Source organism: Acanthochromis polyacanthus, chromosome 13 (genome assembly GCF_021347895.1).
Source record: "Acanthochromis polyacanthus isolate Apoly-LR-REF ecotype Palm Island chromosome 13, KAUST_Apoly_ChrSc, whole genome shotgun sequence".
Lineage (NCBI taxonomy): Eukaryota > Metazoa > Chordata > Actinopteri > Pomacentridae > Acanthochromis > Acanthochromis polyacanthus.
The window spans coordinates 2,876,282-2,904,076 of NC_067125.1; the positions used below are offsets into that span (position 1 = coordinate 2,876,282).

Below are 27,795 nucleotides of genomic sequence, written 5' to 3' on the forward strand. Positions count from 1 at the left end.
TAGAAAAACATCAAATTCTTTATTATATTCAGAGAGTGGTCACTGTTATTATTGAAGCGTCTCCATGCTGATGAGAAGAAGAAGAAACAGACTGAACCCAGAATGAGAAGTTAGAGGCATGCAGTGAGTCTGAAGCACAAACACAGTCACTGGAAAACCGGAGAACTCAAAGTACACTTAGTGAAGTTATCAAAATAGAGGCTCTAGACCGCAGATCTCCAGAAAACAACCACATCTGAGTTCCGTTCTGTGACGAGGAGCTTTATTCTCTCAGCGTTTTAAAGGACAGAAGCGGGTTCTGGATGTTCACTCTTTAAAATGATGTTTTTAGATTCCTGCTCATTAAACTTTGAATCTGATTTCACAGATTTCTTTAGTTTCACTTCAGTTTGTCACATTTCCTGCAGAAGTTGTTTTCATGCTGCTGTAAACCATCTGTGGTGCATTCAAGTACCCAAACACCATCACGTAACTTTGCTAAAACAGTTTATTTTGGAATATTTGATGCATTTTAACATCCTCTGCTTTCACATTAGCTTTAAACTGAAGCTCATGTGGACCAGCATCCAACTTTACCTGTTTTTTTGATCAGCATTTACAAGATTCAGGTTTCTGATCATATTTTCTGCAGAATGCATGCAGGGTTTGTTCTGCATGGAGGAGTTCTTGGTGCTTCTCAGTGTCAAAATGATTAGAAATGAGAATAAATGTTCAATTTTAACCAGTTTCATTCATTTCTGTTTCGTTTACTCAATCATAATATACATTTTTGTGAATTAAATGCTCTAAAATAACTCCAAAATGCAGTGATTTCTGTAAAATAACACTCATTGTGTTTCTTATTGTTGGTGTTTGCCAGTTAAACGCTCATTCTGAACGAGAAATATGATCTGTTTTACATACTGGAACTTGATTTAAAGACAACACGACCAGAAACCAGGATCAGATGTGCAAAACAAAACCGGAATCTTCTAAAAGCTGGACCAAAACCAGGTAACTCATGCTGTAAACACACCTTCCTTCAGGATATAAGCTGTTTTCAGTCGACGCTAAAGGCCCGAATTTGCCTGTTTCTGCTTCTTTTTTTAAAAAGCTGGAATCGGTTCTTAAATATCTCACTATGCTTGGAATTGCTGTGAGAAACTAATGTTTTTAATTTTTAGGCTGATATTTTTGGCTTCCTTAAAGAAAAGCAGGAATATAAAGGACTCAAAGAGCTAAATCAGGCAGAAACAGGTTCAGTCCTTCAAACGCAGCAAGAAGAAAATATGTCATGACAGAAAGCGTATGTTTATTGTGAGATTAATAACTAGTGACACCTAGTGGGCGAACCAGAGAAAAGCTCCACATTTACACACTGACTGCACTGGAACTGTACATTTACTGTACAAAGACAAACTTCCACCGTCACTGTGGTGCACGACATGTTTGAGCGGGTCGGACTCTGTGGAGCTTCAACGTGCTGCGACAGCGCACTCTAGTGGGGAACTATAAACACGGCGAGGGTTAACTTCAGTTCATCAGGCTCTAACGTTCGGGGTCGGGGTGGGATGGCGGAGGGGAGTAGCGTGAGTTTAGGAAGGTAGAGCTGTGAGTCATCTGCATATCGGCGTACGTGAAGTCTCCCAGGACACTTCAGAGTCGACTGTTTCAGGAAAGCGTCTAAAAGTCTGGTTTTGTTTTGAGCGATGTGGACAATTTGATTTATTTGTTCGATAAACCAGTGAGTCATCTGCGTATTGTGCTAACTTTCAAGATATTTCTGGGCTGCTTTGACAGTTGTTTGCTTTAGAAAAGTGCCAAAAAGTTTACATTTATTTTGAGAGACCTGGAAATCTGGGTTGTATTGGTTCGATAAGGTAAAGCTGTGAGCCATCTGCATACTGTAGTAACATGAAGTCTTCCAGGATATTTCTGGAAGCCTCCAACAGCTCAGAGTCGACTCTTTGTTTCAGACAAACTGCTAAAAGTACAAATTTATGCTAAAAACGTCCCAAATTAGATTGTATTATCTGTTGAGAAGGCAAAATTGTGAGTCATCTGCATATCGTATCAACGCAAAAAGTCTTCCAGGATGTTCTTGGAACGCTTCAACAGCTCAGAGTCGACTCTTTGTTTCAGAAAATTGCCTAAAAGTCCACATTTAAGTTGTGAGATGTGGCAGATTTGATAAGGCTAACTGACCTAGCATTAGCATTACTACATCCCCATCCTGGGACGTCTTACAACAATGAAAATTCTGAGCAGATTGTAGTTTTCAGGATGTTTTCCATTCCTGTAAAGATGCTCAAACTAATTTTAGAATCTGTTTTGAAATTCTGTAGCTTAACAAGCAAAGAAAACCAGATCTGTCAGGTGAGAAAGCACCTTTAGCGCTACAGTGTCGGTCATTTCTGTCCACACAGCTCAGTTTACGCCTCACAACAAAGCTTGAGGGTCGAACAAAGTGCCGTTTCTGCTATTTGTCCGAAAGCTTCGTTCCTTTACGGGCTGAATTCTGCAGCTAAACCTGATGAGCGTCAGTGAGTAGTAGTAACTAGTGTGATGTTGAAGCAGATTCCACGTGCACAGACAGAACAGTTATCCACAGCAGTGTGCAGGAGCAACCACAGAGCGTCTCCTTCAGCCGAGACTGCCGACAACTTTATGCTAACACAGAGAAAGCTCCTTCTGTTGGTTCTTTCAAAGTACTTTGAACTTCAAGAGACACTTTCCAAGTTTAAAGAGCCATTTTCCTTCTGCAAGAATGTGAAAGGCTAATTGTTTAATCATAAAAGACCAAGATTGCATAAACAAATTACACTTCTGGATGCATAGTGTGTGTTTCCAGAGTTGAAATGTGAATGATTTGCTTAAAAACTAAACATGAGCACAAACCTCCTGACATCCGGCCCCTTTTTTACGGGAATTTTCATCTATTTGGGAAATGGAAAAGCTTACAACAAAAGAATAGTGAAGCCAAAATACAAATAGACCTTATTTGATAGGTGATATCTTTTAGTTTCTAAAATTATGATTACTGAAACAACATTAGCTCATAAATGTTGTGTTTTTTGTCCTTGTACGGATTAACCGTTTAAGCTTCAGTCATTTCCAGCCGTTTTCAGTACAAAAAATCGCTAATATTCTATTTTTAAATAAAAAAAATTACGAAAAATACAGGGAATATTGGACGCACATCGCGAGGTGCATTGAAAACGACCGATTTGGGGATTTTATACCGACTTCAGGACATGTTTTGGATAAAATAGTTTACTAGCTTGTGTCATCTGGATGTCCAAGGTTGGATTATGGCCGTTTTTTGTGGAATATTTTCATCTGTGTGTAATAATGAACCCGGAAATGTGAGTCGCGCTGTGTGCGTTGAAGCCGTGTATAGAGAACGGATGGATGAATATTTGTTTTTGTCGGACAAATGTGTTTTTCTCACCCTCTGTGGTAATCACATCTGAAAGTGGTTTATACCGGCGGATTCATGAGAATCTAAGCTTTCCATCGGCGTATAGTGTTTGTATAATCGCGTTTGCACCCGTCGGACATTCTTGAAATTCCTATACAAATTAGTAGGTGTACCGCCGGCGGTACACTGAAGCTTAAGGGGTTAAGTCACGTTTAAATAACAAAAATTAGAAAATTCTTTTAGCCTGAACTCTGCAAATCACCAAATATTTTGCATAACTTGTCAATAATATAAGTTTAGAATTCCAGACCTCAAAGTTTAACCTTACAGGAGCTAAAAGACTTTCTGTAAAATTAGCTACACGGCTAAAGTAAGGAGAACGTAGCATGTCTGTGCTGACTTTTGTGACTTAATGCAACCTGATGACTGTCATTGAGGATTGTAAATATTAGATTTATCATTTTAAAATTTAAACCCTACCATTATCTGCCAGTTTTGGGGGTAATTCTTTCGCTAACTTGTCAAAACGAACTGAAATGACTCTTGAAATGTGGAATGTCGTGCCTCCAAACATCGGTATCTTGGGTCTATCTGGCTGTTTTCTCGGCGGCCTCGGCTGGTTCTCTATCGGTGTAAAGAGACGTTAACACAGGAACCATTTCCACACAGATAGGTACACTGTTTACATATTGCTGTTTTCAGTTATGCACAGACTTGGAGAGAGATTTGAACACTAAGCACACACATAGGTTAACTCGGTTTTGTCTTTTTCGCAGATGCTCACATTCACAAAAAGTCTTATTTAAATGGAGGGAGAGGGATGAGGGAAGAAGAAGAGGAGGAGAAAGAGGGGAAGAGTTTTACAAATATCTCTGGAGAGGGTTTATAATTCTACATACGATTATTAAAAAGGTTACTGTCTGATTATCGTAAACAAACGTTCAACTCCAAACTGTCAGTTTAAAGTTTAAATGAAGCTTATTTTGGCAACACAAAAGCGTTAATATCTCCTGTACCGGGGCTGAAACACTCGACACTTTAGATGGTTTTGGGTCAGTTAGCAGGTTTTGGTTAACGACGGATTACGAGTGCAGCTCTTCATATCCTCTATAATATACTACAGTTTGTATTTGGCAATACATTGACTAATAATGACAGTTTCTCTACATGTGTAGCTGCTCTAATGTCAACTATAGATCTATTAATTATGTTTTTCAAAGCATGAAGAAAAAAACAAGCGGTTTTCTGTGCGGTCGGACGCGTTGGAAACTGGCTGCAAACACAGAAAAAAGGCTAACTTGTTGAGATATTTAACAAAGAACCACTTTGTGACGTCACATCCCAACAGCGAAATAAAAAATAAGACAAAGAAAGATTAAAAAAAAAGAACATAAAAACAATAGAACCCTGTTTTCACGTCTGAGATTAAAGCATGCAGGTGATTCAAGTTCTTCACCCACAGTTTTGAGTTTTTACAGTGAATCTGAAGCTTTGATGCTGAGCTACCTTCACACAGGTTACCATGGTTACCAGAAACAACGAGCGCTTTTCTTTATGCTGACTACTTCTGCCTTCAAACGGAACTCACAAGCTTCTCAATACCACATAAGACGTGGAAATAAAATGTCTCGATGCATGTTATCGTCACTCATCATGACCTCTTCACCTTCCAGTAGCTCTGCAGGAGAGCTTCCACCTCATTTACTGGTGGTAAAGACCGGATTTTGTATTTACCATCAAAACCTAACAAGGTGTGGTGGTGGCGTAAATCAGCTGATTGTCTTAATTTGCAGTTCTGTCTTGGACCAAAATGTAGTTTTGTTATTTCACTAAAGTCTCATTTTGACTTTCACTTTTCCGTCTGTCTGGTTAAGTTTAAGATCCAAAACTAACTGTGTAAGTTTTCTCACTAAAACTGCTTCAGTAAGATCAGCCGCCAAACCTACGGTTAAGTTTTCCCTCCAGAACTACTCCGGCAGGTTTACCCACTAAAGCTGCTAGGTTTAGGACAGAATCATGATTCGGGTTAAAACACACCCTTTTGCTATGCTAACGTGCTACAAAGCTGCATTTTGCCTCGCTAAGTGGAAGGTAGAGGACGTCACTAGTGACCGATATTTTTAGGTAATGATTTGTGTTGATGATGTCCAGATTGGGTGAAGGCTAACTAATTAGCAATTTAGCTGTCAGGTAACATACTGTAGAAAATGCAAAGGCATAAATAAAAGTTAAGGCCATTTGGATTATCAGCAGTTTTCTCAGACATTTCTGTTATAAAATTCCAATATATCCACCAATAATGGAACTTCTATGAGCTCCACTGTTTCTGAAAATGTTGAAAGTCGTGAGCTTTCAGGTGGGCGTTCATACGGACTCCTCACATTAAAACAGCTTCATTTGAAAGCAGCACCAGATGTGAGCGTAAAGAAAAGCGCCTGGAATAAGGCAGCAGCTGTTAAATGAAGCTCTGTTCTCAGCTGCAGCAGCCAGATCTGGGTCCAAACCAGCGAATGAAACACTTCCTGCACAACCACCCAAACACTCTGTAACACTGCCCCCTTCAGGACGTTCTGCTGCTTCTGCAGGTTACATTTCAGGACTTAACGGACTAAACAAACATCAGCGTTGTCTCCTAATACTCAGCAATCCGGTGCCAAAGCTCGGCCAGTATTTCAGAAAGACCCAAAGCTAGTAGCAGCGAAAACAAAACAAGCAGCAGCACAGACTAGCGTTATGTGGCCCCTGGTGGAGGAACGAACACCGAGCAGGGACGGTCAAAGGGCAAAGACGGTACTCTGGGGCGATTGCTTTAGCGGAGCTGGATTCTGGGTTTGTTTAAAGGAATGCAGGACGTTTCGATCAGATACAAGGCACTATAGATTCTGCTATAGAACGGCTAAATTGGAGGGCTGAGAGTGAGAAAGAGGAGGACGGAGTTTCACCACGAGGAGTTTGAAGGAGGCTCAGAGAGAGAAGGAAAGGAAAAAGATGGACAGAAAGTAGAGCCGAGAGATCAATCCGGTGGAAGAGGAGGAAGAGCAGGAAGAGGAAGAGGGCGTGGTTAGGACTGCATCTCAGCACGAAGCATCCACGGAAACCAACAGCAGAACAGCAACCTGGAGGAAGAGGAAGAGGAGGAAGAAGAGGAAGAAGAAGAGAGGAAGAAGAAGAAGAGGAAGAAGAACAGGAGGAGGAGGAGGAAGAAGAGAAGGAGGAGGAGGAGGAAGAAGAAGAAGAGAGGAAGAAGAGGAGGAGGAAGAAGAAGAAGAGAAGGAGGAGGAGGAGGAAGAAGAAGAGGAGGAAGAAAAGAGGATGAGGAGGAAGAAGAAGAAGAGGCGGGAGCATTTTAGAAATGTTACAGTCATATTTGTAAAACCAAAAATGTAAGAAAAACTATTAATTTACATGTTTACTATAAAAAACTGTAAAATTACACTTTTTAAAACTGTATTGAAATGAGCTAAAAGTATAAATATTTCACAGATTTTTGTTATTTTATAATATATTTTTTAAGAATTAATTTACATGTTGAATGTCAAAATAAAGGCCAAAACTGTAAAAAAAAAAAATCTGTATTTTTTATAAAAAGTAATTAGAATGCTGAAAAAATAAGAAATGAGACTAAAGAAAGGACATGTCAGAGTTTTAAATACTTTCTCAGGTGTTTTATGAATAAAAATCCTTTATTATTATTATGATCTGCAGGCTGTCAGGTTTGTTCTCACCTGGATATGGAGCTCTCAGAAGTCAGGTCTTTAGGGGAACGCATCGTGTTGAAGTTACGTTTGGGCTGCGACACTGCAAACAAACAAATAAACAATAAACAAACGAACAAACGACAGTCTTTGAGTGATGCTCAAACAGAGAACACCAACATGAATCAATGATTTAATGAGTAAATACAGCAGTAATAATTAAAATAATGATAATTAAATGGCAATTTTGAGTACATTTTGGCAGTTTTGACCATCATTCCTATTAGCAATGAAATAACTGTATTCTCTAAGTAGATTACAGAAGGACAGAAAAATTAATGGGCACAGTTTTATGACAGAATCCATTCGTAGCACAAGTTTCTGAAACTCTAAACCTCTAATTTATCGCTGTGAAAACAAACAGATTAGGTGATTTTTTAAAAAGTCTTCAGTGGTTTAGATAACTGGTGTTAAACTGGACTCATGTCTGGATACTAAAACAAACCAAAAACCTGTGAAACGACACTTACTGGTGACCTGGTGGACCTTCTTCACCATCGATCCGTCGGTCTGTGAGCCGTCTTTGGGTCCACCAATTCTGACAAAACAGCAGCAAAGATTAGTGGACTTTACAGAAGAACGCAGCCTTTATTTTGAAGGTTGAACTGGTTGAACATAACTGTTTTTTTTATTCAATACAAACCATTTTAAAATCATCATAGAAATGTCCCTAAAGCTGACAGAATAAATCCTTTACCTCTGGACGCGGGAGGGCGGAGCAAACACTCCATATTTGGGCAGGCAGCTGAAGTAACGGACGCCGAACACCGAACCGTCGTGTTTCCCCGTCGGCTGGTCGAGCTCGATGCCGAACCAGTAACCTGCAGAGACACGAACACATGAGCGACTCAAAGCTGCTGATCGGAGAAAAGGCGAGGTTTGTGCTGCTCAGTGAAAGAAAAACCAAGAAACAGGAAATGAAACTATCACCGGTGGATATTATAATGCTCTGCTTCCAAACAACCAAACGGTGGCATTAAATGTGATGGAAAAGATCCACAGCAACCAACATAAGACACAAATAATCACAAACAGAAAGAAAGGTGCAGCATAAAGATGCAAAATGACATTAAACAACAATAATTAAACACAAACAACCACAAAGAGATGCAATCATGACCACAAACACACATAGAAAGGGGTAGAAAATAAACATAACGTTACAGAATGTCAATAAATAGATATGAAAAATCACAACAAAACAGAAAATTATCAAAATAAGTCAACAAATCAACCATAAACAGGTTCAAAATGACCACACAGAGGCAAAGAAGGGCTGCAAAGAGATGAAACATGTTGGAAATTAGATGCAAAATGTTCTACATTTGAGGAAGAACTACTAGAATAAGGCAAAATAACCTAACTGTGACACAAAATTACCTACAATTTACCACAAAAACATGCAAAATGACCAAAATGACACACAAAACAACCTCAAAAGGACAGATAAACTACAGACAGTAAACAGTCAAAATGAAACAGGAAATTATCAAAACAGGATGAAATTCATGATGTAAAAGGATGATAAACATGCAAAAAACACGACAATAATGTTCCATACATTTAAGATGTAGCAAATACAGGCACAGTTACAATGAAACTAAATATGAAACTCGTATTAAAACACCATGTTTTCAGCCAAAAAGAACCTCAGAACTACTTGGTTAAGTCCTCCGCCAAAACCGCTCAGTTAGATCTTTTCGCCAAAAGTATTCAGTCAAGTTCTCTCCCCAAAATTAACCAGGATAGGCCACCAACATTACTTGGTGAGGTTTATGTACCAAAACTATTGAGCTGAGTTCAGGTGGCAGAACTTCTTTGTTAACTGTAGCCTCAAAAACTGTTTAGTTGAGTTTTTTTTTTTCAAAAACTATTTGGGTAAATTTAATTGCAAAAACTACACATGTAAGTTTTCCCTCAAAAACTACTCTGGTAGGTTCACCTGCCAAAACTTCTTGATTAAGTGTAGGCACCAAAACTACTCAAAGTGTTTCTCGCCAATTTTACTCTGTTAAATTTTGCCGCCAAAAACACTCAGTTAAGTTTTGCAACCAAAACAACTCAGGTGAATTTTCCTGCCACAACGATTCAGATCTTTCCGCCAAAGGTATTCAGTCAAACTTTTCTGCCAAAATTACTTGATTAGACTAAGACACCAAAGCCACTTAGCTAAGCCCGACAACAAAACTAGTTGGTGAAGGTTTGCCGCCAAAAGTATGCCGTTAGGGCTAGCCACTAAACGACTTGTTTGAGTTTAGCTGCCAAAATTTCTTAGGTCATTTAGGTTTAGAAAAGGATCAGAGTTTGGGTAAAAATACACCCCGTTGCTATGCTAACATGCTACAAAGCTACATGTTGTCTCACTAAGAAGAAGGTAGCAGCTCAGGTTGGAATAATTGGGGTTCAGTTGTGGAAATAATGACAGAACCGCCCATGTCTTTGGCTAAAAATGGCGTCCAGTGTTGTTAAAATCCACCCACCTGGAGCGAAGTCTGTCTTTCCGTAGAAGCGCACAGTGCCGTTTTTCTGTCCGGCCACCAGAACCTGATCTCCAACCTCAACATTCAACCCCTCCGGATCCAGACTGGCCACTGAAGACTTCTTCCTCTGAGCTGAGAGCAAAGAAACCAACTCTGTTAAAACCGAAGACGAGCTGGTGGTTAATTTATTCAAATCAGAGCCAGGAGTAGGACCTGGTTTACCTTTCTCCCTCTCCTTCTCCTTCTTCTCTTTCTCCTTCTTGGTCTTCCCGGCCAGGCGGGAGGCCAGGTCGATGCGAGGAGTTCTGGGGGTCGAGGTGACGGAGGAAGGCGTCTGGTCCATGACTTTGGAGATCTTTGACACTGGAGCGAAAATACCTGCAGAAGAAGACAAACATTAACCCTCAACATCTCTGATTCGATTCAACAATGTGAGTTAGTGCTGAAGAATCACCATTTTGGTCACAGTCAAAGGTAGTTATGATGATAAAATCAGCCAATAGCTACATTCTTCTATGTAGAGCTGCATGAACATCTCTGTTAGTGTCCAACAAACAAATCCAAAACCAAAATTTACTGTTTTAGCTCAGTTTTTGGTCTCTACCACCTCCAGAAGTAAAAGTTTTAGCTCTTTATTTGCTAATATGATAAATCCAAGAGTAATATTTACCATCTTTTTTTGGTCTCAGCCACTTTTTGAGGGAAATACTTAGCTCTTTAGCAGCTAATATGATAAATCCAAGACCAATATTTATGGTCTCGTAGCTCTGTGTTTGGTCTCCACCACCTCCTGAGGGACATATTTAGTTTTTTTAGTTGCTAATGTGATGAAACCAAGTCTATATTTATCATCTTTTAGCTCTGTTTTTGGTCTCCACCTCTTGAGGGCAATATTTAGCCCTCTAGATGGTATTGTGATGAATGCAAGTCTAAAGTTCACCATCTTTAAGCTCTTTTATGGTCTCTATCACTTCCTGAGGAACATATCTAGCTCTTTAGCTGCTAATGTGACAATTGTACATTGTCATTTACTCTGTTTTTGCTTTGTTTTGGTCTCTACCTTCTCCTGAGGGCAGTATTTTGCTGCTACGTTGCTAACATGTTGAAATTAAGTCTATATTTGCTATTTTTTTGCTCAGTTTTTAGTCTCTACCACCTCTTGAAGGAAATATTTAGCATTTTAGCTGATAAAGTCCAATATTCATTCTCTTTTAGCTCTCTTTGCATACTGATAAATCCACCATCATGATCGTGTATCTCTGAGGAGTTGTTACCGAGTTTGGGAGGGCAGATGAAGTATCGGACGCCGCCCACGCTGCCGTCGTTCTTCCCCTCTGGTTCATCCAGCTCCACGCCGACCCACTGACCGCTGGCGAACTCCGTGGTGCCGCAAAACCTCAAAGTGCCGCTCTGAGAGAAACAAGGAAAGATCTCGAAGTCAGGAAACATGGCCGCCAACACCCAGCAGCTGGTTGGCTTTTAATGGGTTGGGAATGTGACAGGTGGAGTGAAGGTGGACAGAGTTTAATCGGGGAGACAACATGTTGGTAGGTTAGTTCACGATCCAGCCGGCCGGAGCTAAAACCAACCTGAGTGAGGTTTTCAGCCGGGCCGTCGTCTCGGCTCTGGTCTCTCTGGAGCTACACAGCGAGAACACAACTGTTCAGAGTCCACAGTACTGCTAAATGAAGCTCAAATGCAACAACTGTTTCCACCTGGGGAATACCAGTTCACACATCCGTGCATTAATAACTTTAATCTACAAGCAGAGGTGCTGGATGCTTTTAGAGCCGCTAAACAAAAATCAGGACTTCCAATAACAAGAAGTGAGGCAGTCAATACGTTTTCACACAAAGATAAAATTTGCAGTTAAGGATTTTTTTCTACAAAGGTTGTGAAATTTTGTTGGTTTTAATAGAAATCATTGGACCTCTGCCACCTCCAGAGGGAAATATGTGCTTTAAGTGAATAGTATGAATAATCCAAGACCAATATTCAGTGTCTTTTAGTGTGAAATTTGGTTTCTACCACCTCCTGAAGGAAATATCTGGTTATTGCTGCTAATATGAGGAATCGATAACCAATATTCATTGTCTTTTAGATTTGCTTTTGGTTTCTACCACCTTCTAGGAGGAATATTTCGCTCTTTAGCTGCTAAAGCAATGAGTCCATGTCCATATTCAGTGTCTTGTAGCATGATTTTTTGGTTTTCACCACCTCCTCTTGAAGGAAATATTTAGCTATTTGGCTGCTAACATGATGAACACAAATCCACAATGCATCATCTTTTAGCTCTGTTTTGGGCTCCACCACCTCCTAATGGAAATATCAGGTCCTAGATGTTATGAATCAAAGGTCAATCAGATACTTATTGCATACTAGCTCAGTTTTTCATCTCTACCACCTCCTGACAGAAATGTTTAGCTCTTTAGTTGCTAATGTGATGAATCCAAGTCTAATATTTGCTTCCTTTTAGCTCAGTTTTTGGACTCCACCACCTTCAGAGGATATATTGGGTTTTAGTTGTTAATGTGATATATCTAATCCAACTTTTCACTTTTCTGGCTCGGTTTTTGGCCTCCACCGCCTCCTGAGGGATATATAAGATTCTAGCTGTTAATTTCATGACTCAAATTCCAATAACTAGCGTCTTTTAGCTCTTTTATTGATCTCCACCACCTCGTAAGGGAATTATTAAGTTCTAGCTGCTAATTTGATGAATCAAAGATCAATGTTCACTTTCTTTTAGCATGAATTTTGGTTTCTACCACCTCCTGAGCAAAATCTTTAGCTCTTTAGCTGCTCATGCAATTAGCCATATTCACTGTCTTTTAGCTTTGTTTTTGGTCTCTACCTTATCCTGTAGGAAATATTTAGCTCTGTAGCTGCTAATGTGATGAACTAAAGCAGCCATTAGCTCCTTTAGCTCTGCTTTTGGTCTTCACCACCTCTTGAGGGAAATATCTGTTTTTTTTAGCCAGACATGTCATGAATCCAAGTCCAAAATTCTTTGTCTTTAAGCTCTGTTTTGGTCTTTACCGCCTTCAAATGAAACACAAGGTTTAGCTGCTAATTTCATGAATCACATTCCAATAATTGACATCTTTTAGCTCTGTTATGGTCTCCACCACCTCCTGGGGAAACTTTTTCATGCTTTTTTCATCAGATAACTCAGTTTATTTACCACTGTGTTGCATTTTGCAGCTGTTTCCTGTCCTGGTGCAGATATTTTCTGCACTAAGACTTGTTTTAATCATCTGTGTCAGTTTATTCTGCAGCCTCTGACCTTCATGTCGTCCAGAACCACTCGGTCTCCCAGCTTCAGGCCCAGTGAAGACAGCATCAGGTTTCCGGGGATGTTGTCGTAGTTGGGCAGCGTGGCTCGGGGAAGGTTGCAGCTCAGCGGGACGGCGTCCAGCAGCAGCTGCTTCAGCTCTTTGGCCACCATCGCCGCCTCCGCCTTGTCCAGGCTCATGTCCATCGGGTCAGGGACCACCTCTCCGGGGACCTGGCCCTTATCGTTCTGCAGAACCAAACCAACAGACAACAGAGGATTTAAAGGGGCCACGTTCCAGGTGACTGATGGCTGATTTAGATGCTCAAGAGGAGGTGAGTCTCTGAACTGAAGAAATGCAAAAAGACCACAAAGTGACCAAACTGGAACAAAGACAAACCAAATGACCAAAACATGACACAAAACAACCCAAACATGACACAAAATTATTCCAAAGGTACAGAGAGTGGCCTTCAAAAACATGCAAAATGTCAAAAAATGTGACACAAAACAACAATAATTAAATGCAAACCATCAAAAAAGGCACAAAATGAGCAATATAATTCATAAAAAGATTTTGCAAACACACAAGGACATAGAACATCTGCTAAGAGACAGAAAGTATCCTAGATTTGATGCAAAACAACCAGAATTCACCACAAAAGAGACACAATTGATGAGATGAGGATCAATTAAAGGATGCAAAAAGACCACAAAGTGACCAAATTGGATCAAAGACCAATCAGCTGACCAAAGTGTGACACGAACAGCCTAAATTTGACCCAAAATAATGTCAAATGGAATCAGAGTGGCTACAAAAACATGAAAAATGTCCAGAAATATTGCATAAAACAGCAATAATTAAAGTAAACTGACATAAAAAAAAGCAAAATGAACAATACGAGACATAAAAAGATTTTACAAACCCACAAGAACAGAAAATGTCCACTAACAGATGAAAAACATTGTAAATTAGATGTAAAACAACCAAAATTGACCACGAAAGACACATAATTGATGAGACATACACTTAAAGGATGCAAAATTGGAACAAAGACCAACCAAATGACCCCGACATGACCCACAATAATGTCAAATGGACTCAGAGCGGCTACAAAAACATGAAAAATGTCAACAAAATATAACACCAAGCAACAATGATTAAATGCAAACCACCATAAAAAGTCACAAAATGAACAAGATGAGACATAAAAAGATTTTTAAACCCATAAGGACACAGAATGTTCACAAAGACTCAATACATGTCTTGGAACCTCACTGTAACACTTTGGAAATGATTAAATCTTTGTGCTAAAATGCAAAGGATAGAAGGAAAATAATCTGCTGTTAGCTCTATGACGCTAAAACCTCCAAAACAGTTCCTAAAACGAAACAGAACAATTTATTGGAAAGTGTCTTTTCTGTGTTTCTGCCTCACAGATGGTGTCATTTCTGCACCTAAAAACTAAAAAACGTGACTTTAAGACACGTTTTAGACCCAACAAAGACATTTATTGTCATTTTTTAGCAGAAATGTCAACATTTAAGATCCTGACATGCGTATGCTGTGGACAAAATGATGCAGAGGATTTGACAGCATTTAAAAATTGCGTCATTTTGGTTTTGAATTCAGTAAATGGTCAGAGCAAACAGACGTTTCGACACGTTTCTATGAGTTCAGAGAAACTTGGAAAGCGGAAAAAGCTTGATTTGAACTAAGTCTACCGCTAGAATAAAAACTTTTTTCAATAGAGATCCTCTTTGAGTTTTGGGACGTCGCTGTAAGGGTTAAAAAAAACTAATTTTTGTCCAAATGTGCAAAAACTAGAATTAAAGCAGCTTGCTAGAACACTAAAATGTCCACTAAATCAGTCTTTTTGTGCTGCACCATGTCAGTATCAAACATGTAGCGGCTCATGCTAACTAGTCTGATTTCAGACGCCTGAATGCACTTCCTGCAGTTCATCCTGACATTAAGAGGCTGGATGTGACGCCACATGATCGGTAGAATAAAGGAGCATCCTGTCAGACTGAATGAAGGTAGAAACTGTGATTAAAGAGTTGTTTTATACCCTGACGGTGGGATTCGCTCCGTGCTCCAGCAGACATTTGACGGCTCCCAGACAAAGGTTGGAGGCGGCGATGTGGAGCGCCGTGCCGTAGTGGAAGTCGCTGCAGGTGGAGTTCAGCACTGCAGACACCACAGAAGAAGAAGAAAGTAAAGGTTGTAAGTACTGAATTATTGGTGATATTGAATGAACATGGGTCAGTAAGCTGGTACCTCTGGGTTTGGCCGCTTTGAGCAGGACTCGGATCAGCTCTGGGACGTCGAAGTAGGCGGCGTAGTGCAGAGCGTTCATGTTGGTCCAGCGGCTCCTCAGACTGACGTCAGCCCCCAGAGAGATCAGCTGACTGGTGAGTCGTAGCGCCGCCGCCGGGTCACCTGAAAACACAACGAGTACAAACGTAAAGAACCCAGAACCATCCAATCCGATCCCTGGAGACGCCCTGGACACCGACTCAGGTTGGATTTGTTTAAAGTTATAGAGAACAGATAATGTAGTTCCATTAAAAATCAGTCTGTTCCTTCATTTGTTCTTTATCTCCAGTAACTTTATCAATGATCAGAGTTCTACCTTCACATTGTGAATATTTCTAGTTAGAGATGATCAAAGGTCCAGATTTATCACTTTTTAATGGACTTATTCCATCATTTCTGAGCCTCAGAACTTCATCAGTCCAGCAAATAGAACCATGACATTTAAGAGGAGAAACACATCTGAGTTCTTATAAAAACTGACACTAAAATAACTGAAAAAGCTGGAAAATTCAGACTTCAAGGACCTGGAATGTTCTAAGTAAGACTAAACTAAACAACTGGAAGCAGGAAAGGAGAACATCCCCCATAGAAAGTTCTAGAGTAGACCTACCGACAACTGGAGAAAGTTCTAGAGTAGACCTACCGACAACTGGAGAAAGTTCTGGAGTAGACCAACCGACAACTGGAGAAGGTTCTAGAGTAGACCAACCGACAACTGGAGAAGGTTCTAGAGTAGACCTACCGACAACTGGAGAAAGTTCTAGAGTAGACCAACCGACAACTGGAGAAGGTTCTAGAGTAGACCTACCGACAACTGGAGAAAGTTCTGGAGTAGACCAACCGACAACTGGAGAAGGTTCTAGAGTAGACCTACCGACAACTGGAGAAAGTTCTGGAGTAGACCAACCGACAACTGGAGAAGGTTCTAGAGTAGACCTACCGACAACTGGAGAAAGTTCTAGAGTAGACCTACTGACAACTGGAGAAAGTTCTAGAGTAGACCTACCGACAACTGGAGAAAGTTCTGGAGTAGACCAACCGACAACTGGAGAAGGTTCTAGAGTAGACCTACTGACAATTGGAGAAAGTTCTAGAGTAGACCTACTGACCTACTGAGGAGAAAGTTCTAGAGTAGACCTACCGACAACTGGAGAAAGTTCTAGAGTAGACCTACTGACAATTGGAGAAAGTTCTAGAGTAGACCTACTGACCTACTGAAGGGACGTTCTGCTCTATGGACTTCAAGGACCTGGAACTCTGGAAATATTCACAGGATGAAGGTAGAACATTACTAAAGTTACTGTCGATGAAGAATCAGATGATTCTGAAGAGGTTTGGGGAGAAGTTTTGTGAGATTTGGTTGATTTTATACCGAATAATTCCAGACCTGGAAGCGATTTCTCCTCTTGTTTTCAGCTGAATCGAGGGTTAAAGGATAAATGTTGTCAAATTTGTCATTTTTGGATAAACAAAGTTTTGGTTCTCGTTGGTTTTATAAGTTCATAAGTTGGGTCACTGGTTGGATTCTATGTTAAAAAGCTCCTTACCGACTCCGTGAGCTCCGGCCTTACAGCTGTAGTGAAGCAGCGTCATGTCGGTCAAACCATCGCGGTCGTTGACGTGGCAACCTCGTTTCAGGATCTGACAGGGAAGATACAGTAATTGATCATTGTTGATCAGTTATTGATCACTCTTTTTGGTTTCCACAACCTCGAAACAACAACTAAAGGTATAACTAGAAGAAGCATCATCGTGAGCACGGATCGACCAATTGATTGATTGATTATTGGTAATCGAGACAGACTGATCACTGATATTTGGAACCAATATGTGTTAAAAGTTTATGATTAAAAGTATGTGGTAGCAGGAAATCTGTCATTCAGGACTTCATTCATTTATAGGGATTACTCAACATTTACAATAGAAATATCAGTGATGACATTTTAGCATCACTTGATGCTACGATGCTCCTCAGTTCAATGATTGATCAATTCATTGAGATCAATAACCGTTTGTCTTCTGCTATTCTGCTGTTTTGTTCATATTTTCCTGTTCTATTACTTTTATTGTCCACTTAGGTCCAGATCTTAAAGCATTATTAGTTTCAGTTCAATGTGTGGCAGCTTGCTAACTTAGCTGCTAGCCATTAGCATAGCATTAGCAAACATAAAAGCAGCTTATGTCCTGGTTTGTGTTGATGTTTGTGCCTCTTACTCAATTATTACAGAGAGATGAGTCAGAACTGATCAATAAAATTCATCTGACAGCAGATAGCATTAGCCGCTTTTAGCACCTACAAGTGAATTATTGTTTTTAGAAGACTTGTAGTGGACTGCAGTGTTTATTAAACCTTTAAAAGCTAATGCTAATTCACCTCCCAAACATTACTCTGCTAGTCCACCTGCTAATGTGCTCCTTTGTCTCTCTGTGTAAACAACAGCATAAAGTTTACTGTTGACGTGTAACAGCCAATCAGAGAGAGCCGTGGGCGGGACCGCTGCTGCATCAGAGCCAATAGAGCACATTTATTTTATTTTTGCAATAATCTGTTGTAAAAAATACATAAAAATGATTTTTTAAAAAAGCTAAAAAACTGTCCTTGTCCTTTGTAACTTCTTGTCATAAAAGCCTAAATAAACTGAAAACAAAAGAAAAACTTCCAAGGGGGTAAAAACTGTGTATATTTTTTGTAAAGGCCAGCTATTTAGGAAACACTGCAGGACATCATAACTTGAATTGTGGGATTAGCTAATTTAACGTGCACATGTCAACAAACGCATCATTTAAAAATCAGTTCTGCAAATTAAACGATTCAGGTTCAATAATTGGAGGATTTTTGTTATTATTTGGATTATTCAGGGTTCATGATGGAGGAAGAAAAGACTGGAGACGAGGATTTAGGTCTGGAAATGCAGAATAAATGGAGTTTTCTGTGGCAGCAGCAGAAAAATCTTGTCATATGAGCCGAACATGTTGGATATTTCAGTATTATATCCTTCACTTCTGTCCTGATAACATCATATTACAAAAATCAGTGAGTTAGATCAAACTCTGCCAGTTTTTCTGTCCCGGTTCGTCTCTGATTCTGCCTCTGAGTTTATTTTTCCTTCTTGCTGAGTCACGGTGAAGCTTCTGTTTCCTGTCGTTGCCTCTGCAGCATTTTATCTGCAGACATTTTATCTGGGTCACGATCAGAGCTGCAGCCGATTTTAGAGGAAAAAAACAACAAAACCACGACTGAAAGTCAAGAATTCAGTCAGAAAGGCAGTTATTTATCCAAAAGTTATTAATAATAAGTGTATTTGTGTAGCATTGTCTGTAAACATGAAGCTTTTTTCAATAAAACTATTATTAAATTAGACAAATAATGCAAACAGATTGGTATAAATAAGATGCCAAACATGCAGCGTAAACAAGATAGAATAATGAATTTAATGCACATTTAAACCAACAAAACAGAATTAAACGGAAAAAGTGAATTATTGAGGGTGTGATTCTACAGCAGGAATTTACATATTTGGGATTAAAATGCTACAAAATGTATATAAAATAATATTTTACCTGTTTATGAGACAGAATAAAGCAAAAGCCTGACAATAATATTAAATGTATGAGGAATAATCTGACAAAGTAATAAAAATGTACTCTCATGTTACTTTTAAAACAGCTTTAAGCTGTAATTCATTTCAAAATTGACAGTTTTTTAAAATAGATTTCCCCAGTTTTCTTGATTAAAGATGCTATCGAGTAAAATCGTCAATGAGTAGTTCAAGGACCGTTGGAAAGTTGAAAATCTGATGACTGAGCTTTTCTGGCTGTTAAATGGTGTCATTCTGGGTAACTTTTTAACGTTAACGTGTCGTTTGGTTGAGAATCGATCCGTTTCTGAGGTAAAAAACGGTTATTTGTCGGTTCTCACCTCGTTGCCGATGATGTCGATCTTGTGCTGCACCTGAGGAACCCACTGACGGACGATGGCGAACAGCTCGGGGATGGAGGTCCGAGGGTCCATGAGGATCTCCAGGCAGGCCGGGTCATTGGGGTCAAAGAAGGTGAAGGCTGGAGGAGAAACAAACGGTCACGGGACGGGACCTGAGGGGGTTTTATTTCACTGATCTGAAGGTTTAAAAGAGCCGAATGACACTAAACGCCTCATTCAGCGTCAGTTTTTTCTGTCTCCTGCTTCTTGTTTTGCTGCTTTCAGCGATTTGTGAGGTGGGATGGAGCATATTCAGAGTATTCAGAGTATTCAGAGTGTTCAGAGTGTTTTTCTGTGGAGCTCCGAGTGCGTCTGATGAATTTCAACGAGCCAAAACAGCGACAGTCTGTCAGCAGAAACACTGAACTATCTCTGAGGCAAACCTTCAGATGAAGCATTTAAATAAACTGACTTTGACTAAATGTAACGTTTTTCAGTCTCAGTTTTCAAAACAGACACATGATGAGTTCAAGAGTGTTGTTTACATGCTAGGGATTAGTTCACCTGAAAGCTCTCAGATTTTTTATTAAATAATTGTTGGACACAGGAGAGTCAGACATAGCTTTTCAGTTCAGCCAAAACGGGCAGAATTTTTTGTTTTTTACAGAATCTGGATCGAATGAACACTTTATCTGTGGTGAATTTTTAAAATTATTTTCCAGTTGATCACTGCAGCGGTTATAGTGTAACGCTTTGAGGGAAGATTTAAGGTGGTATGACTATGTTTAAGGTAGTCTTTGAGGAATAATGAAAGAGAGTTACAACTGAGTGCATTTAAGGTGGTACGACAATGTGTGACAGTGGGAATTTAAGGTAGAATGGCAGTATGAATTTGAAGTGTTAAGACAGTATATACTCTTAAGGTGGTATACCATCATATATTTTAGTTGGTACAACAGTTTTTATCTAAGGTGGAACAGTAGTGAGCATTTAAGGTAGTATAACAATATATAAGCTTATACGACAGTGTGTATTTAAGGTAGTATTATAATGTGTATGTAAGATGGCATAGCAGTATCTAAGGTGGTATACCAAGTGTATTTAAGGTGGTATTACAGCAAGTACAGTGATATGACAGTGTGTACTTAAGATGGTATTACACTATCTAAGTTGATGTCACAGTGTGTATTCAAGGCGGTATAACAGCATCTATGGTGATGTCATTTTTGTGTATTTAAGGTGGTATGACGGTGTGTTTTTAAGGTGGTGTTCCAGTATCTAAGCTGATGCCATATGCGTATATTTAAGGTGGTAAAACACTATTTAAAGTGGTGTGATGGTGTGTATTTAAGGTGGTATAACAGTATCTACAGTGATTTAACGTGCCTATATTTAAGGTGGTATTACAGTATGTATGGTGACATCTCATACCTATATTTAAGGTGGTACTACAGTATGTATGGTGACATCACATGCTTATATTTAAGGTGGTATTACAGTATATGAGGTAACATCACATGCCTATATTTAAGGTGGTATTACAGTATGTACAGTGATTTAACATGCCTATATTTAAGGTGGTATTACAGTATATAAGGTGACATCACATCTCTATATTTAAGGTGGTATTACAGTATTTAAGACAGGCCTATATTTAAGGTGGTATTACAGTATTTAAGACAGGTCTATATTTAAGGTGGTGTTACAGTATTTAAGACAGGCCTATATTTAAGGCGGTATGTTGTACCGTAGTCTTTGGGCAGCGGGGCCTGGGCTGAGGGGTGAACCATGGCACGGCGTCGCGGTTCGTGGACCGGACTCTGGTACTCAGACACCGACAGCGGTTCTGGTTCTGGTTCTGGTTCTGGTTCTGGTTCCACCTCCCGGCCGCTGGAAGGCTCTCCATCCTCCTCCCTCTCCTCCCTCTCCTCCTCTGGCTCATCCTCCTCCTCGTCCTCGGCTCTCTCCTCTGTCTCTCTCTCCTCCTCCAGCTCGTACTCCTCCTCCTCGTCCTCCTCCTCGTCCTCCTCGTCTTCGTCCTCCTCCTCGGTCAGGGCCTCCTCCTCCTCCTTCTGGACCCGACCTTCCTCCTGCTCCTCCCGGTCGTGCCTCTCCTTCTCCTGCACCTCCAGGTTCTCCTCTTTAGTCATGCTGACGACGCTGCAGACAGACGATAACGTCAAATATTTTATCAGCAAAACAGTTTCCTTCTATAAAAAACATCTATATACAAAAATATTTATAAATAATAAATATTAAAATTATACTATCCAAAAATAGCTTAAAGTGATGAAAATAAAATGAAAAATATTCTGACCTTCTTTCATTCGGACTATCAACAGAAAGTGACTCTAATCATCTGTCGGTTAATAAAACGGTATTTATTGAAGGTGGTATGACAATTTATGTCTAAGGTGGAATAAAGTATGTATTTAAGGTGGTATAACAATTGCTAAGGTGGTCTAACAGAGAGACACAAAAGTTGTCCATTTACAGAAAAGCAGCCCCACAGCATGATGCCTCCACCTCCATGCTTCACAATTTCCCAAAAATGACCACAAAGAGACACAAAACAACCACAAAAGGTTAGAAACGACCACAAAAAGACACAAAACTATCACAAAAGGATAAAACAACTACAAAAAGTCAAAAATGACCACAAAGAGACAAAACAACCACAAAAGCCAAAAATTGATGATAGAGACACAAAACTTGTCCATTTACAGAAAAGCAGCCCCACAGCATGATGCCTCCACCTCCATGCTTCACAGTTTCCCAAAAATGACCACAAAGAGACACAAAAATGTCCCGTTTGCAGAAAAGCTGTCCCACGGCACGATGCTTCCACCTCAATGCTTCACAGTGTTCTTTGGATTGTAGGCTTCACCCTTCTTTGACCAGATGAAAACCACATCTCTGTGCCCAAAAAGCTCCATTCTCGTTTCATCTGACCAGAGAACAGATGACCTGAAGCTTTCATCTTCCTCTAGGTCCGTCTTTGCAAAGGTCAGACGAGCTTTTTCATGCTTTGGTTGAAACAGGGGGTCTTTCTTGGTCCACAGAGACTATTTTGGTTCAGTATCTGCTGGAGTGTTGCATTGATAGAGTCACACCACTTCACTCAGCTCCTCCAGGACAGCCTTGGTTTAGTCCTTGGATTGTGTTCAACGTCTCGTCTGATCTTTCTGGCCAGCCGAGGTGACGCTGCTGACTTTCCTCTTTTGAGGTTTTCGACTGTGACATTTTTGCTGCTTCTTGATGACACTTTGCACCGTTGCCACTGAAACCTGAGATTGTCTGGCAGCTTTTTGAACCCTTTTCTTTCCTTTTTGCCGTTTACAAATCAAGCCCTCGATGAGCTCTTTGGTGTTTTCCGTTGAAAATCTTTAGTTGACATGAAAATGGCTGAAATATCACAAGCCAGTCAACTTTTATAGTCAGAAAAATGGTTAAAATAACAAGTAAGGTAACAACTATGGACACTTAGAAACAAGGTGATTCCATTTTTTTCAATTTCTGTAAAATAATTAAAAGAAGAGCAAAATTAATAAGCTTCCAAACAAAACAACATTTCCCTGACAAACCAGAACTCAGCTCCAGTCAGAGGCTTTTGGTTTTATTGATGGATTCCGCTTAAATTAGTCTGATTTTAGCTTTCTATCCTTGTTCTCTGTGTTTATCTGCAGCTGCATCCTGAGTGTTTGAGAGGAAACGAGCTAATTGAGCTGCAGCTGATAACGGCAGCAGCTAAAGAGCTAAAGAGCTAACGCTAACACCGTCTGTCCATCATTAGCTGTCGACAGGACCGGAGGATTTAATCTGCACTTCAGCAAATGGACGACAGGCTGAGAGCTTCTCCCTCCATCATCCATCTTCTGTTTCCAGACGCCAGAGGAGGAAAAACACAAAATATTTGTGGATTTATGTCTTTAAATTATGTTCTTCAGCTCAGACTGAGATCAACTGAGTAGAAAAAATAGTTTAAACACCTTTAAAGGCAGATTTTTCTTTCACAGTTTTAACTCTGTATTTCAACATCGCAGTGGATTAACACAAATATTTCAGATTATTTACTGATTCTGGCTGCAGATTTGAACACTTCTAGGTCAAAGATGTGATTTTAAACCCTTCTGATGTCCACATTTGTACTTTTTGCCTCACTAGACACACATTTTCTCATTTATAATCAATCTGAATGTTGGTTTCTGTTGATTTTTTCAGTTTCTCAGCTCATTAGTCTGCCACATATTCGTCCCATCAGCATATTTATTTCACTGTTCTGCTGTTGGAGGAAACGTTTTAAAGTTATTGACTGAATAAGCTGCAATCATTCGTCATTATGTTTCTGTCCTGGTCGAGGTTAACAGCTGTTCTCATTGTCCATTAATCTCCCTGTATGACAGAGTTTTAATCAGGTTTCTGTGGAGATGTGGACTGTAGAAAGTTCTTTAAGGGAACTGTTCCCACCGTCTAATTAAATTACTGCAAGATAATAAAAAAAAAATCTGATTTACTGACTAAAGTTGCAACCATTACTTTGATGGCCTGTGTTGACATAACAATGTTGCATAAATGTAACATTTTGTATAATTTAAACTCAGTTTCTGCATCAGTTAATTTAAACTAAATTCAAGTTGAGAAAACGAAATGAAAATGGTTTGAGCAACTCAGATTTTAAATGTTTGTCAACTGTTAAACTTGTTCATAGTTATAGTAATTAAGTACACAACACTTAAAAATTACTTTAAATAACATGGAGATACTAGAGGGAAACCCTTAATATTAATGTTCCCTAACAATGACAATTATGTTCCCTCATAACATTTATGTTCCCTCATAACAACATTTATGTTCCCTCATAACAACATTTATGTTCCCTCATAACATTTATGTTCTCTCATAATAACATTGATGTTCCTTCATAATAACATTAATGTTCTCTCATAATAACATTGATGTTCCCTCATAATAACATTAATGTTCCCTCATAATAAAATTAATGTCCCCTCATAATAACATTTATGTTCCCTCATAACAACATTTATGTTCCCTCATAACATTTATGTTCTCTCATAACATTTATGTTCTCTCATAATAACATTGATGTTCCCTCATAATAACATTTATGTTCCTTCATAATAACATTTATGTTCTCTCATAATAACATTGATGTTCCCTCATAATAACATTTATGTTCCTTCATAATAACATTTATGTTCTCTCATAATAACATTGATGTTCCCTCATAATAACATTGATGTTCCTTCATAATAACATTAATGTTCTCTCATAATAACATTGATGTTCCCTCATAATAACATTGATGTTCCCTCATAATAACATTTATGTTCCCTCATAATAACATTAATGTCCCCTCATAATAACATTTATGTTCTCTCATAATAACATTTATGTTCTCTCATAATAACATTTATGTTCCTTCATAATAACATTAATGTTCTCTCATAATAACATTAATGTTCTCTCATAATAACATTGATGTTCCCTCATAATAACATTAATGTCCCCTCATAATAATATTTATGTTCCCTCATATTAACACTGGCATTCCCTTGCACTAACACTCTAGTTCCCAAACAAAACGCTTATGTTCCCTCACAATAACTTCTTTGTTCCTTTGCGGTAACTTCTGCATTCCCTCAAAGATACGACTCTTTTGTACGACTTCTTTAAAGCTCCTCTATTTTGATCAGAAACCATTAAAGCAGTAACATCTTCTTTATCTGTCTGGGCATCACTGGGACACACACACACACACACACACACACACACACACACACACACACACACACACTGCAGCAGCTACATGCTAAGCTAATGTTGCTATCAGTTGCATCAGACGTGAACACATGGAGAGATGTTTTTTGATATTTTAAATTAATTACTTCAAAATGCAGCTTGTTTTTTTCTGCAAACATCAACTAAAACATAACATGACGGAAACAACACGCGACAAACACACTTGTCTTTTTTTCTGTCAGCTCAGTTAGACTTCCTGCTATGTTTAATTTCTGTGTGTAAACGTGTTTTTTTATGTAATCTGTTCTCAGCTGGACGGTAATCACCGTCTAACAGCTGAGGTCGCCGAGGTTACGTAACCGATGAGTAAGCGTGGACACAAACACACACAAAAACACACAAACACAGAATAATCTCAGTAAATCTGCAGGAAATTCCTCTACATTACAGAAACAGGACGGTTTGGACTCCACTTCCTGTTTTCACACCTTCGTCCGTGGATCAACTGGATCGGATTTCCTGGCTTTAATCAGGATTTAATTGGGATTTCATGCAGAGTTCAGTCAGTTTGACCTCAAATGCACGAGAATCTAAATACTTGTAGTAAAATTTGAACATCTCGTCATTTTTACACATATTTTGCCAGCAGTCGGCTACATCTCCCATTTTATTTTGCAGAGCCAGAAGTTCACAAATTAATGCGATATAAACTGAATCATGAAAGAAAAATATAAAAAAATCTACAGATTTCAGCAGCAGAACAACATGTTAATCAGTTACAGTCACACAGCGCCCCCTGCAGGTTACAGACAGAAGTATTTCAGACTACTTTTACGTTTCCTGGCAAGAAGTTTGGAGACACTCACGAGTCTTTGGTTCCCTCTCAATACTTTGATGTTTCTTACGTTGACTTTGACATTCTCTTACAGTAACTGTTGCAGTCCTTCATAGTAGCTCTGACGTTCCCTCACAATAAAATCTGTTCCCTCACAATAAAATCTGTTCCCTCACAATAAAATCTGCTCCCTCACAATAATGTGGACGGTCACGTACAAAAACATTCAATTTCCCTTATGATAACTGTGAAGCTCTCCAACAATAACTCTGTCATTACCTACCATAACTAGTCGATGTTCCCTTACACAGACTTTGACGTTCCCTTACAGTAACTTTTGTGTTCCCTTACAATAACTTTCACGTTCCCTTGCAAAAACTTTCATGTTCCCTTATGCAGATCTCAAAGTGTTCCGTGGGCGAAACACTGAAGCGCAACGGGTTAAGTGAGTTTGGCATTCCCTTACGATAAGTTTCATGTTCTTTTGCAAAGCTTTTGTGTTCCCTTAAAATCATTTATGTGTTCATTTGTAGTACTTTGCGTTCCCTTGAATCAACTTTCACATTCCCTCACAATATTTTTGCATTTCCTCACAATACATTTGGTTTCTCTGGCTGTAACTTGAATGTTCCCTGAAGGTAACATTTACGTTCCCTCATTATGTTCCCTCTGACCCATATAATAGTTGGTCCAGTCCAGTTAGAACCTCCAGAAATCAGACATTTATTGTTTATTATTGATTTAAAATGCAGATTTCTCATCTTGTTTTCAAGCTGGACTGAACCAAAACAACAACAACAGAAGGTTGTTTTCATTGTTGATTGTTTTTTGGATCGATCCGTTTGTTGTTTGTTGAAAAATGTGGATCAGAATTTCCTCAAATGTCTCGTTTTGTCCAAAAATATATAATTTACTGTCATAGAGGAACAAATAAACCAAAAATATTCGATTTTAAGACGCTAAAATCACAGAATTTGGACTGTTTTTATTTTAAACAATACTCTAATGGATTAACTGATCATCCAAATAGTTCATTATTTATTAGTTAACCCATGAATTAATCTTTTATATTCATTTTTTAGTTCATTAAAATGGCATCTGCATCGAATTTCCACGGTTTCCTGCAGGTTTATGAGAGATAAACAGGCCCTGTGTTTACAGTGACCTTGTACTGATCACAGAGGCTGGAGGAGCAAACTGGGAACACTGGAAACCACCAGCAAAACCAGTAAAACGTTGGCATAAATGATCGTCTCTCAGTTATTTCTGCGGATTTCAGACGCCATGAGATGCGACCAGCAGGTTGAGGCCGAAGTATCCTCCATCCATCCATCCATCCTCCATCCATCCATCCATCCTCCATCCATCCATCCATCCTCCATCCATCCTCCATCCATCCAGCCTCCATTTTACAACAAAACCCACCGCAGACCCAAAATAGTGCAACATTTACGCACAATCCGCGTCCAGTTCCAAACACAGCGCCTCGTTTATGAAGCAAACCCGTTAAAAAAGCAGCAGAACCGAGCCCGGTCGTGGTTTGTGCCAATGTGCGTAGCAAGGAGCGGGATGGAAAAACGCCCCACGAACACAATGAAAACACGCAGCCGCAGAGAAACGCACCGAGGCTCCGCTGCTGGGTCCATCCACGCCTTAAATTACCAAGGATTCGGTTTAAACAGCTTTCAACGGATGAAAACGGGTTTATTTGGGAGGTTTTGTTTTGAACGGAGCCTCCGCCTTCATCCTCCATCATCATCCTCAGCATCAGCATCTTCGTCCTCCGACAATCAGCTGATCTCAATCCACAAATCTGTCGACAACAACAATAAAAACGGGTTTTATTTACCTGTGAACAAGCCGCCGGTGGGTCTCCGGTGGTTCTCCGGTGGTTCTCCGGTGGTTCTCTCCTCTCCGATCCGCTGCAGAAACGACAGTGATGCGGGTGAAGCTCTCTCTGCCGCCCCCTCTCTCCTCCAGACGGCTCCGGTTCTCTCCGTCCGCCTCCGTCCGTTAACCCGCTGCTCACCGGAGCTGCACGTCTGGAGCTAA

At 39.6% G+C, this 27,795-nt stretch overlaps 1 protein-coding gene across 3 annotated transcripts; it reads right to left on the minus strand.

The window, feature by feature from the left end:
* clip3 (CAP-GLY domain containing linker protein 3) lies at nucleotides 1–27,761 on the minus strand. Of its 3 annotated transcripts, XM_051958003.1 has the most exons (15): nucleotides 27,593–27,758; nucleotides 20,896–21,308; nucleotides 19,149–19,288; nucleotides 16,777–16,870; nucleotides 15,191–15,352; nucleotides 14,982–15,100; nucleotides 12,922–13,158; nucleotides 11,225–11,275; nucleotides 10,910–11,045; nucleotides 9,858–10,013; nucleotides 9,636–9,767; nucleotides 7,853–7,976; nucleotides 7,626–7,693; nucleotides 7,126–7,198; nucleotides 1–6,516 (listed from the first exon to the last, which is right to left on the minus strand). In XM_051958003.1, the coding sequence occupies exons 2-15, from the start codon at nucleotides 21,296–21,298 to the stop codon at nucleotides 6,462–6,464; spliced, it is 1,950 nt and encodes a 649-aa protein (XP_051813963.1). In that variant the 5' UTR covers nucleotides 21,299–21,308; nucleotides 27,593–27,758; the 3' UTR covers nucleotides 1–6,461. The 3 variants fall into 3 exon arrangements, with proteins under 3 accessions (XP_051813963.1, XP_022057938.2, XP_051813964.1); XM_022202246.2 differs by lacking the exon at nucleotides 11,225–11,275; XM_051958004.1 differs by lacking the exons at nucleotides 1–6,516; nucleotides 7,126–7,198; nucleotides 7,626–7,693 and having other exon boundaries at nucleotides 7,849–7,976; nucleotides 27,593–27,761.
* Nucleotides 27,762–27,795: the final 34 nt, after the last annotated feature.